The 13,478-nt window shown below is 42.5% G+C and overlaps 1 protein-coding gene across 1 annotated transcript in view; it reads left to right on the forward strand.

Annotated features, from left to right (window-relative positions):
• The first annotated feature begins 590 nt into the window (after window positions 1-590).
• LOC124777846 (sialin-like) overlaps window positions 591-13,478 on the forward strand; it is a 148,540-nt gene continuing 135,652 nt past the window's right edge. The window contains exon 1 of the mRNA XM_047253379.1: window positions 591-613. Coding sequence (XP_047109335.1) covers window positions 592-613 — 22 coding nt within the window. The 5' untranslated portion in view covers window position 591. The remainder of the gene's footprint in view (window positions 614-13,478) is intronic.

The raw sequence follows: 13,478 nt of genomic DNA on the forward strand, positions 1-13,478 counted from the left end.
AAATCGGTCCGTATTCGGCAAAACTAACATTCACACTGACTGTTGCTTAATAAAAGCACATGAGTCTCAAAGTGCGATTCGACTGCCATCTGCCATGCTGTCATAGTAACATTCTTTCCGGTCCGCTAGATATCACTGCTAGCGCACACGTTTTCCTGTACTCAGAAAGCAAATGAACGAAATCATTGTTCTTTTGAAACCACTGCGATTCCCCGACTGTAAGGTCAGACGCCCCAAAGAGCACGACGCGCAGTTTGAAAACCCCTGCCTTAGTTGTTACTGTTGCCTGGTTTGCTGAAAAATTCAGCGTCGTATCAACACATGTGGTCCGTGGGCTACGCCACAAGACAAGGATTTGCGAAGCACTCGCGCAATAAAACACTGCTGTAATGCCCTTGAAATACGCACGACACCGGAAAAGAGAGTAGCGAGCAGACGGCTGGATTTTGTCTCCGCGTCACCTCGCAGAGTACTCTCATACAATGGAGAATGTTCGATAAGAAACGCTAGCAAACAAGAAATGATTTATGGTGCCCTCTTCCTCTTAAAGCAGCCGCCATGCACCCGTTGCTCACTCCATAGCCGGCCAGCATGGCGCCGCCAAAAGAGGAAGGTAAGATTGCAACAGCTCCGACATCTCAATCCGTTTTCAAAACGTGCAAAAATGTATACATTACCTTTTGCGAATTAAAATTACGTTGATACAAGATATTCGATAATCCACTAAATAACGCTCAGTGTCTCAGCGATTCGGCTATTGACATTTCACGTAGTGACCTGTAGATGCTTCCCATAACAACTGGAAAAATATAATACGGCGATTTATTACACACCAGGCTCCGTACACAAGCGATTCAGAGTGGAATTGATTCGTTCGATTTATGGCTTATTGACAGAAAAAGTTCTCTTGGTACTAACTGTAAGAAGTACATTGTTTATTTTCGTCAGTAGTAACGCCAGAGGAAAAGTGCGCCGTTATGTCTGTTCCATAGTGTTCGGTTAGTTCCTGTTGTTTGAGTTTGTGGACTGGAAGTGGTAATGAAGCTGTTCCAATGTGAGTAAGTGCACTCCTGAACAGCGTTACTGCAAATTTAGTTTTCCTGTTCTTAACTGTAGGTAAAATGTTATTATGGGGGAACAAGCATGCTTTTGAATTGATTAATTTGATGTGTCGCCGTCAGATTTGGGATGAACAGCTGTCGCACATTTAATAAAAACAAGAAGCCTAGGTCATAGATTGCTGAGGAAAAAGAGAAACCTGTTGCGACGGAGTATACGCCTTACGTCGGTAACTCATCCGCGAAACTTGACAAAGTACTCCGGAAAGTCTGTATTTCGTCTGATACCCATGAGGGAAGGAAGCCTTGTTGGAATCTGTTAAGCACATTCATAACTATGAAACCGATGAGTCTACCGCAAGCCCGTGCAAGTGCATATTTCTTTATTGATCATAGTCCACTTTCTTGATTGCAACAATCGACCGTTACATACAGAATTACAAGTATGTGAATTTTCATTATAATCTACTTATTCTCTTCTCCCTTTTTTAACTCATTAATTTGTTGTTTTCTATTCTGAACAATGAATTGAGTTTACATTGTCTGTAATACTATGTTTGCCTTGTGTTTATTTCTTTCTACTCCTATCACCTCTAACATTTAGATGGCTAACTATATTTTTCGTATGGCATCTCTGTCCACCCTCAGTCGGATCTTTCTTTACTGTGACAGAAGGAGAGGTGTAGGTTTTTGTTCAAATGGCTCTGAGCACTATGCGACTTAACTGCTGTGGTCATCAGTCGCCTAGAACTTAGAACTAATTAAACCCAACTAACCTAAGGACATTACACACATCCATGCCCGAGGCAGGATTCGAACCTGCGACCGTAGCGGTCGCTCGGCTCCAGACTGTAGCGCCTAGAACCGCACGGCCACTCCAGCCGGCAGGTTTTTGTTATTTCATGTCATCTTAACAGTTATCATTTATAACGCCGGTACTGTTACAACAATATATGCTACTGCTACAATAACAAACACCATAATTGCTTACCCAGAAATGCCGCTAACACTCCTACTACCTCCTATATTTTTTTCTTTCTTCAGCAAATGCTACTGCTACTAAAAATCATTTTATAATTACTAACACCAATATGAATATTTCTGCTATGATTACGTACCCTGCCAGAAAAAAATTAATACACCCTTTTAAAGATTTGCAATTCACTTAAGATTTATTGTTGCATCAGTGCCTATGGAGTACATGAAATGATTACATTTGCAGATCAGTAGCACAAGGGGTTCTGAGGTATCAGGCATCGACCCATGCTGAGACACCTATATTAGTACGTGGTGTACCCTCCACATGCAGTAATACAGGCGCTGACTATCCAGTCGATCGTACAGATGGTGAATACCGTCCTGGGATACGTTATTCCACGCCTGCTCGTCCTGTTCACGTAGTTCTGTAAGAGTGGTTGGTTGATTAGTCACACGAGTCACTTGTCGTCCTACCATATCCCACATGTGCTCGATTTGAAACAAGCCAGAGATCGTGCTGGCCAGGGACGTTGCTGCAGGCCTTTCAGAGCTCATTGAGTTTCACGCGCAGTATTTATTTACTCGTATGGCTAGGGCCCCCCGTCGGGCAGGCCATTCGCCGGGTGCCGGTCTTTCAATTTGACGCCACTTCGACGACCTGCAGTCGATGAGGATGATAGGATGATGATGAGAACAGCACAACACCCAGTCCCTGGGCGGAGAAAATTCCCCGAGTCAGCCGGGAATCGAACCCGGGCCCAGAGGATTGACAATCCGTCACGCTGACCATTCAGCTACCGGGGGCGGACTCACGCGCAGTGTATGGTCGTTCAGTATCCTGTTGGAAACTTCCTTTCCTAAGAAAGGCAAAAGAACGAGTTTAACAACATTCTGCGCTAGTTAGCGTCACCTCCAGCAACACCAAATGTGAAGGAGAGTTGTAAACTTATCGCACCTCAGACCCATAAGGCCCAGGGCGCGGCCAATATGCCTTGGGCGAATGCACTCTACGAGACAGTGCTCACCAGGTCTACGTCGTACGCGCAAACGACCATCACTTGCGTGCAGCGGAATCTGCCTTCATTGCTGAAGACCACGGCGCATCATTCCATCTTACAAGCGATCGTCTGGCGGCACCAATCGAGCCGGGCACGTCGATGCTGTGGCGTGAGTGGAAGACGGACTAGAGGTGTGCGTGCTGTAGTCCCACCGCGAATAACTGGTTCGCAACAGTTCGTGTTGACATGTCAGTGCTCACAAGCCCTCTTATCAGTACTGTGGTAGCTGTAGGATCTGCTACTGCTGCCCTTACGAGGATCCTGGCGGGCGTCTGTACTGCGTGGACGTCCAGAACATCGTCTACGGGTGTGACAATGTTCACGTGACCACTGACTGCAGTCTCGTTGTGCAACTGGCGCAGGATGACCAACTTGTGTGCCAATTCTCCGAAAGGACCATCTCGCCGCTCGGAAGGCAACAGTCTGTCCCGTTTCAAACTAGTTCATTTGGTTGTAGGAAGCACTAGTGAATCTCCATGGTATGATTGCCTGCTTGCTTCACACGTTTGCACCACAGTGAACCTTCTAGCTGTGAGCATTCCCAACTGAAGGGTAGTCACAGATGGCGATCTGTTATCTGTGCCACAAGACTATCTGTTGGCAGAGGACTTTTGGAACGGTTATCAGTATATCTTCAAACTTCCTGGAGGCATATGCCGTCATACAATCAAAATCGACGTCGTGTTTCCAAGGGCAGTGTATGATCGGTGTTCCTTTTTATTGTAATCAGAGATGGAGACATGTACAAACACAAAGATTTTACTACTATCAGAATGTATCTAGCTGCGCCCTACGCTTCGTACCATATCGGCTACCCTTCCAGCAATATATTTTTGCCTCCAGAAAGCGTGGTGACGGATCAGAGCGCATCACTAATATTTTACTGATTCTTTTCGGTTTTCTGAGTACGCTTGTAACAACATTCACTCATTCCGTTACAGGGCCATGTGATCGTAGAGCTTACTTTTTCTGAGAGAGCATCAGCTGCGAGATAAAAGGTATCAAAATCCTCTTTTACTCGCATAAGACGTTTTACCAATTAAAACCTGTCTAGAAATCTTTGCTATATCTTTAATTGGGGGACATTACCATACGACATGATCTGGTGTGCTGATTTCTCCACAGTCACAGTTGGTCATCACCCTTTTATCAATCCTCTTCAGATTGTAGGATATTGCCATTGTCCGGAAAGGAAGTCGACCAGTCCCCTATTTATATGAATATAAATGTCCAAAGAACAGATACCATCTTCATATAGATAAGGCTTATCGGCCAGTGATCTTCTTCAGTGCGGATGCTCTCACATTGCCCAAACTCTTATGGGAATCGGTAGATTGACTACCACGAGTAATGAGTATAGTGAGCAAGGGCACTATAAATGTAATGTGTGGACAGTAAGTTGAGAATGTGGGTCTCATGGGGAGCGTGTCAGAGATAAGTCCCTGCAGTCGCACTATTCTCTGTGTTCGCGGTGGCTAAGATGGATAGAGCGTCTGCCATGTAACCAGGACATCCCGCGTTCAAGTCCCGGTAGGGGTACACATTTTCAACTGTCCCCCTTGATATTTATCAACGCCTGTAAGCAGCTAAAGGTCTAGATTTCATTGTAATTTCAGTCCCCTATTTGGCTCAAAATACGTTCATCTGGAGCCTTTCAGTTACATCAGGAGGAAACTGAAATGTTTTTCTTCCTGTGTCTGCTGCTAATATCAGGCAGTAGCAGCCGGCCGAGACACAAGCAGCAATTGGAAGGTAACCGATCTTAAGCCATTTTACGAGTTACTAACCAGGAGCGAAGTGTATAGTTTCATCTGTTTGATTTGGTAGTTTAGTTTCTTGACCTTCTGCCTGTTAATTTGAAATTTAGTAGACACGGTTTCGCGTTATCGTTTGCCTTGGAAAGTGAACCGATTTAGTGACATATTACAAGTTCCTAATCAGGAGCGAATTATTTAGTCACACCTGAGTGCTTTGGTAGTTCGGTTTTTTCTGCGTGTTAATCTAAGTTATTAGACGCAGTTCTGTGTCTGCAGTAGAGTTCCATAGCGCGTGCCGGTTGTCTTTGTTTGTCTGTTTAGTGTAGTTTTCCACGGTCTTTACTATGGATATGGACTGTGATTGCTGTGTGCGGAGGCGAGCCGAGTAGGTGACACATCTCCCTCAGTTGCGGGCTGTGATGGCTTCGGATACACAGTGAATTAGTGAACACAGGTTTGTCGTAGCGAGACTGAATAATGTAACCTCCAAATCCTCCGAAAACAAACGAAAAATATGCCTATTCAAAAAAGCAGATAAAAATTCAGTTGACGCCTTCCCAGGAGGCAATCTCCTCTCCTTCCAAATTAACAATGTATTTGTAGATCAGATGTGGCTTGAATTCAAAGAAATAGTATCGACAGCAATTGAGAGATTTATACCAAATAAATTAACAAACGACGGAGCTAATCCCCCATGGTACGCAAAACGGTTCAGAACACTGTTGTAGAAACAATGAAAAAAGCATGCCAAATTTAAACGAACAGATAATCTTCTACAGAAGCTCGAAATTTAGCGCGGACTTCATTACGAGACGCTTGTAACAGTTTCTACAACGAAATTTTATCTCGAAACCTGGCAGAAAATCGAAAGGGATTCTGGTCGCACGTAAAGCACGCTAGCGGTAAAGTACAATCACTGCCTTCTCTGCGCGATGACAACGGAAACATTATCGACGACAGTACTGCCAAAGCAAAGTTACTAAACACAGCCTTCCGAAAATCCTTCACAAAAGAAGACGAAGTAAATATTCCAGAATTCGAATGAAGAACAGCTGTCAATGTGCGTAGCTTAAAGGTAGATATCCTCGGAGCAGTGAAGCAACTTAAATCATTTAATAAAAGCACGTATTCCGGTTCAGACTGTATACGAATTAGGTTATTTTCAGAGTATGCTGATGCAATAGCTCCATACTTAACAATCATATACAACCGCTCGCTCGACGGACGATCCATACTCAACGACTGGAATGTTGAACAGGTCACACCAATATTCAAGAAAGGTAGTAGGAGTAATCCACTAAAATACAGGCATATCATTAACGTCGATACGCAGCAGGATTTTGGAACAAATAGTGTGTTCGATAATTATGAATTACCTCGAAGTGGACAGTCTATTGACATACAGACAATACGGATTTAGAAAACATCATTCATGTGAAACTCACACGAAATGCTGAGTGCTACTGACAAGGGATTTCAAACTGATTCCGTATTTCTAGAATTAAAGAGGGCTTTTGACACTGTACGACACAAGCGGATTGTCGCCACATTACGTACTTATGGAAATCGTCTCAGTTATATGATTGGATTCGTGATTTCCTGTCTGAGAGGTCACAGGGTAATTAACGGAAAATCACTGAGTGAAACGGAAGTGACTTCTGGCGTTCGCGAAGGTAGTGTTATAGGCCCCCTGCTGTTCCTTCTCTATACAAAAGATTTTGGAGACAATCTTAGCAGCTGACTTCGGTTGTTTGCAGATGGTGCTGTCGTTTATTGACTAGTAAAGTCATCAGAAGATCGAAAAAAATTGCAAAACGATTTAGAAAAGATATCTGTATGGTGCAAAAATTGACAGTTGACCCTAAATAACGAAAACTGTGAGGTCATCGACTTGAATGCTGAAAAGTATCCGTTAAACTTCGGTTACACGATAAATCAGTCAAATCCAAAGACCGTGAATTCAACTAAATTCCCAGGAATTACAGTTAGGAAGAACTTAAATCTGAAGGAACATATAGAAAATGTTGTGGGGAAGGCTAACCAAAGACAGCGTTTTATTGGCAGGGCACTTAGAAAATGTAAGTGTGATCTGAGGAGACTGCCTACACTACCTTTGTCCGTCCTCTTTTAGAACACTGCTGCGCGGTGTGGGATATTTACCAGATATGATTGACGGAGTACATCGATAAAGTTCAAAGAAGGGCAGCACGTTTTGTATTATCGCGAAATAGAGGTGAGAGTGTGACTGAAATGACACAGGATTTGGGGTGACATCATTAAAACAAAGGCGTTTTTTCGTTGCGGTGGAATCTTCTCCTCCGAATACGAAAATACGTAGGGAGAGAGGATCACCATAATAAAATAAGGGAAATCAGAGCTCGCTCTTCCACGAGCTATACGAGATTGGAATAATAGAGAATTGTGGATTGCGCGGCCGCCAGAGGTTCGAGTCCTCCTTCGGGCATGAATATGTGTGTGTGTTGTTCTTAGCATAAGTTAGTTTAAGTAGTGTGTAAGTCCAGAGGCCGATGACCTCAGCAGTTTGATGCATTAGGAATTCACACACATCTGAACATTTTTGAGAGAATTGTCAAGGTGGTTCGATGAACCCTCTTCCAGGAACTTAAATATGATTTGCAGAGTATCCATGTAGATGTAGATTTTGATGTAAATATTTGTGCGTTGGAGGCTGCGTAATTTCGTGAGTGTTGTCGTTTTTTCTGATTAACTTTTGTGTAGTGGGAGATTTTCAAGCGAAACTGTTTTGACTGTGTGCGAGCAATGCCAGGTTGTGCTGTTGTTGGCTGAAATTCTCACAATCGCATCACAAAAGGGATTGAAGTAGTGCTACATGCTTTCCCTCGCGATGCAGGCCTGCAAAAGATTTGGCTGTCGAAACGCTGTAGAAAAGATTCTGTGAACATTCCAAATGCTAGAATGTTCTCTCGTCATTTCAAAGAAAGTAATTACGTCGGAGAGGCTTGCGTTATGAACTGCTGAACTTTCCATCATGTAATTTGCCTTTTAGTAGTAGCGCCAGTGATAGCACATCACGTGCAACAGAAGAGCGGAAGGAACGTTTCAATAAACGTGAGATCCATAGAAGAAGCACAGACACTTTAGAAAAACTTTCACCGCGGAAGAAGACTGATGAGAAACGTACGTTTACAGATGAAGTTGTTAGCAATAATTCAGGTATAGCCAGTTTACATGCTTCCTAATCGGTATTACAGAGGAGCTCATCACAAAACATGTGCATGAAGTTTTTCTAAGTCAGTTCTCCTCAACTAAAGGATATCTGGAACGATGGAGAAAGTAATATGTGCACTTGAGCCTCGTAAAATTAATCGAATACTGGGCAAAATATTTTCACTCAATCAAATGTGAAGTTTGTTACAGGGGCCGAAAGAAGACAATACGACATTGGGACAGGGACTGTATTCTTCCCTGATGAGACGTACTATTCACGTACTAAAGGGAATCCAGTAACGTGGCTTTAAGGTCAGATGGGCCGAAGAACGTGGAGCACTTTTGGACCTTCTTACGGGAACGACGTTTGGAAAACTTGTGCAATCTGAAATACCGACAGTATTACTACGGAGTGTGTTACAATACCCCCCCCTCCCCCCCCCCCCCGTGCTCCCCCTCCCCCTACACACACACACACACACACACACACACGTAGCTGGAACGTCCAGACTAGGAGAAGTTGAATTAACATTGGGATGGAAGAATGAACGGGACATAAGCATCGCTGAATACCTTATACATACGGCAAAGCATACCCGGAAGAAAGAGCATCGTGGGCATTCGAAATCAAATTCTTCATTATGCTGCATGTTTGTTTCTTTTGTTACACGAGAATAGTGTTAAGGTTATGTATCTTTCAAGTAATATTATTTGTAGTATGGCAATGAAGTGTTTTTTACTGAAACTAAAATTTACTTAGCTGTTATATTTGTAACAGGATTCAATGTTTTCGTGTGATATTTGAAAGGTCTTCATTAAAATTTAAAGCAAAGTTGGAGCAGTGTTAGTTTTTGAAACTTTCATCGTGGTTTTCAATTGCTGATGCTTATTTGCCTTTACAAAATATACAACTTCAATACAGTTTTAGTTTCATGTCACTCTGGTTATTCGTTATGCTGTTAAGGTTTCAAAGAAATTAATTTTTAGTCTCATTCTGTAAACTGTGACATAAAGACTTTTTTTGTTCCTGTTGAAAAATGGTTCAAATGGCTCTGAGCATTATGAGACTTAACTTCTGAGGTCATCAGTCCCCTAGAACTTAGAACTACTTAAACGTAACTAACCAAAGGACATCACACACAACCATGCCCGAGGCTGGATTCGAACCTGCGACCGTAGCGGTCGCGCAGTTCCAGGCTGTAGTGCCTAGAACCACTCGGCCAACCAAGGCCGGCTGTTCCTGTTTTAAGTACTGATGTAATTTTCTGTAGAAGTAAAATGAAATTTCTTGAAGATGAGTAAAAAGTTTGTCTCTTATTTAAATAAAAACATTTCATAGATGTTCTTCCTTTGAAATGGCATGTGAACATATGAACAGAATGAGTTCTTTTAATTACAAAAAGTTTAAGACGAAAAATAAAAATAAAAGAAATAAAAAATTAATTGAAAAATGTAAGACGTCCACTCGCGATTAGCAAAAACAGGGTTAAAAACCATTCAATTTTTTATTCAAGACAACTGGTTTCAGTAGTTTGAGCTGTTATCTTAATGACTTAAACATTTTTTGTAGTAAAATATGTTCATTTTACTTTGACCTCGTGCACAAGACGTAAGAAAATTAAGCACCTACAGCCATCCTTATGATGTCACTTATTGTATGGCTACCAGTTTCGGTGCTTCAGTGCATCATCTTCAGGCTTTAGTCGATGCTAAAGGGGTTAACACCATCCGTATACAAGATTCATCAACGGCTAACATCTACAACTGGTTTACGCGGACTACCTACACGTAGTTGCCTCTCCAACTATCAACTTGTGTTGCTGGCGAAAACTTAATTGATCTCGTAAGGGCCGAGTGCACCCCGCTTGCCAACGGCGCTCGGTAGACCCAGACGGTCACCCATAAAAATGCTAGCCAAGCCCGACAGCATTTGACTTCGGTGATCTGACGGGAATCGGTGTTACCACTGCGACAAGGCTTTTAAAGCTGTGAAGAGTACAAAATGAAAATGAGCGTTTTATATGTCTTGCTTACTCTTTAGTACTTTCGTCAGAGACAACTTAAAAAATTGCATGCTCATTTCGAACACTTACTTTGACTGAAAACTGAAGAAACAGACTACACTTTACACTTTTTATTCGAGTTTCGATTCAGTAGATGCCTGATTTTTTTAAAAATCAGCAGTAGCTGTTTAAAATCTGGACAAGTTACAGAATGTAGCAGCAACATTCTAGCAATATCAGAATACCAATTTACGTTTCATTATTCCAGTAAAAACTAAGACGTACCACAAATACATTGCGCGACGCCCTTTTATAGCTCTGTTCCGGAGACAGCCACTGTTCCTTAGTGACGTCACAGCGTTAGCCAATACCAACACAGAACACCTTATTTTTCTGCTACTCAAACACACAGGGGAGAAATCGTGGGCAGAAAGCCGCCATCATAACGCCCACGCAAGGAAGCTAATGCTCGAAAACAAAGGGTACCGCCGGCCTGCTGTTGCCGTACTTTGCAACTACAAGAGCACCTCACGACGTTCTGGATGACTACACTGTTGCCGAGGCCCCGCGTGTCCTCCAATGGCTTGTGACGTCACGAGAAGTCGTCCTGGCGCTGAGGCATTTCGGCTTTCACAATTAAGTGCATGGCAGAGGGCTCATCGAAACACCTATAGGCTATTTCTCTACCGTTCCACTCTCGAACAGCACATGGAAAAAACGAACACTTAAATATTTCCGTGCGATCACTGATTTCCCTCTAGTTCATTGTGACGATTACTTCTCCCCGTGTAGGTGGGTGCCAATAAAATATTTTTGCTTTCAAAGGAGAAAGCTGATGATAGAAATTTCGCAAGAAGATCCTGCCGCAAGGAAAAACGCCTTTGTTTTAATGACTGTCAGCCCAATTCGCGTATCATGCCCGTGGCCATTTATCTCATATTTCTCGATAGTACTAAATGAACTGCCCTTCTGTGAACTTTCCCGACATCCTCCGTCAGCCCTATCTGATGCAGAGCTCACACTGCGCAGCAGTACTCCAGACAAGGGGGACAAACGTAGTGTCGGCAGTCTCTTCAGTAGATCTGTTGCATTTTCTGAGTGTTATGCCAGTAAACTGCAATTTTTGGTTCGCTTTCCCCGCAATATTATCTGTGTTATCGTTCCCATTTAAGTTAATCATAATTGTAGTACATAAATATTTAATTGAATTCAAAGCCTTTAGATTTGTATGATTTATCGTGTAACCGAAATTTAGCAGATTCCTTTTAGTAGTAGATGAGCTTTGTTGTTTAGACAGTATAATAACGGATGATGGTCGAAGCAGACAACTTATAAAATGCAGACTTTCTGCAGGAAGAAAAGCATTTCTGAAAAAGACGTATTTGTTAACGCTCAAATTTAGATGATACGAAGTCTTTTCTGAAGCTACTTGTCTGGAGTGTGGCAGTTCATAAAAAAAAAGAATAGAAACTTTTGAAATGTGGTGGTGACAGAAGAATGCTAAAGATCAGATGGATACTCGTAGATCGATTAAATGAAGCGGAAATACTGAGTCGAATTGGCTAAAAACGAAATTTGTGTCTCAACTTGAGTAACAGAAGGGATATGTTATTAGGACACAATCAGAGACATCAAGAAATTGACAATTTGGTATTGGAGGGAAGTGTAGTTAAAACTGTAGGGGGATACCAACAGATGAATACAGTAAGTAGGCTACAATGGATGTAGACTGAAGTAGTTGTTCAGAAATGAAGAGACTTGCACAGGACAGACTAGCGTCGAGAGATGCATCAAATCTGTCTTCAGATTGACACCACAGCAGCAACAACAACAACAGTATCTGCGTGCTGCTACTAGTTGTCTCTTGTACTGCTCCTTCCAGCGTCATGTTATCTATTCCAGGACTGATTAGTGTTTTGCCAAGCTAAGATATATATCTATGGAATACGTCCCAGTCAGTTGTATAATAATAAAATAACTATTGTTAGCAATTTTGGCGCTCCTACTTACAACTTAGCCAAATATTCTCAGTCCCCATATCGGAAAATGCGAACACCATGTGTCCAATTCTCTGGTTTTTATTCAGCGTTTGAAGTCTTTATGTCTCAGTCCCACGGATTTGCTCGTTAATTTTGATGTTGTGTCTCTGTTTACCGGAGTTCCTCTTGAAGACTGTCGCCATGTGTTGACGTATTTTTTATTTAATGACAAATACTTTGAGAAAATTGACGGAGTGGCTGTGGAGAGTCCGTTATCCCCCATAGTCGCTAATTCGTTTATGGAAGATTTTGAGGACATGGCACCGAAGACGGCGTTCTTAAAACCAACTTGTTTCTGGAGATACGTAGACTATACGTTTATGATATGGTCACATGGGAGGGATGCTCTGGATCGTTTCCTAGATCATTTTAACTGTCTGCATCCCAATATTAAGTTCATGATGGAACTTGAAAAGGATGGAAAACATCCGTTTTTAGATGTCTTGGTCTACAGAAGTGATGATGGGACATTAGGACATAGTGTTTATCGTAAGCCCACGCATACAGACCGATATATTCATGCATCAAGCTGTCATTCATCGTACCAACGCAGCGGAGTCCTACGTACATTGTTAAAAAGAGCTTACACCGTCTCAGATGCAGATAGTTTGATACAAGAACTGGATCATCTAAAAGCTGTGTTCAACCAGAATGGTTATACTGACAGTCAGATCAATCGTGCTCTACAGATTGGACCTTCTCGAGAACCAACAGAAGATATACCTTTTGCGGGGAGCATATCTTCAAAAATAGTAAGAATATTAAAGAAATTTGATATTAAAAGTGCATTCCGTCCGCCAGCTAAGACAACAGCTCTGCTGGGCTCAGTGAAGGATGATTTGGGTTTGAGAAAGCCCGGGGTCTACACGATTCCCTGCTAGTGCGGGAAAGCCTATATTGGACAAATGATTCGTATGGTCCAGGATCATTGCGTGGTGCATCACCGCGATTCGTGTTTATTTCAGCCAGAAAAATCTGCAGTGGCGGAACGTTGTATTACCGAAGGACATAAAATGTTGTACGATGAGACACAAGTGGTTGCTCTGCGTCGCGGTATTGGGACTTTGTAGTGAAAGAAGCCATTGGATCCAGCTTTCTGGAAATATGATAAACAGACATAAGGGGTATCCTTGAAGTAAGAGCCCTGTTGTATTTGACATTAAGAAACAAAAGTCCTTGCTTCGGCCTTCAAAAACTGTCAATAGTGTTTGATATTGATTTACCGTTTCCGCAGACTTTCACCTCCAGTGCGCTGTTGTGACTTTCACTAGAGGGTTGGCCGGCCGGAGTGGCCGTGCGGTTCTGGGCGCTACAGTCTGGAACCGAGCGACCGCGACGGTTGCAGGTTCGAATCCTGCCTCGGGCATGGATGTGTGTGATGTCCTTAGGTTAGTTA

The sequence above is a fragment of the Schistocerca piceifrons genome, chromosome 2, assembly GCF_021461385.2.
Source record: "Schistocerca piceifrons isolate TAMUIC-IGC-003096 chromosome 2, iqSchPice1.1, whole genome shotgun sequence".
Lineage (NCBI taxonomy): Eukaryota > Metazoa > Arthropoda > Insecta > Orthoptera > Acrididae > Schistocerca > Schistocerca piceifrons.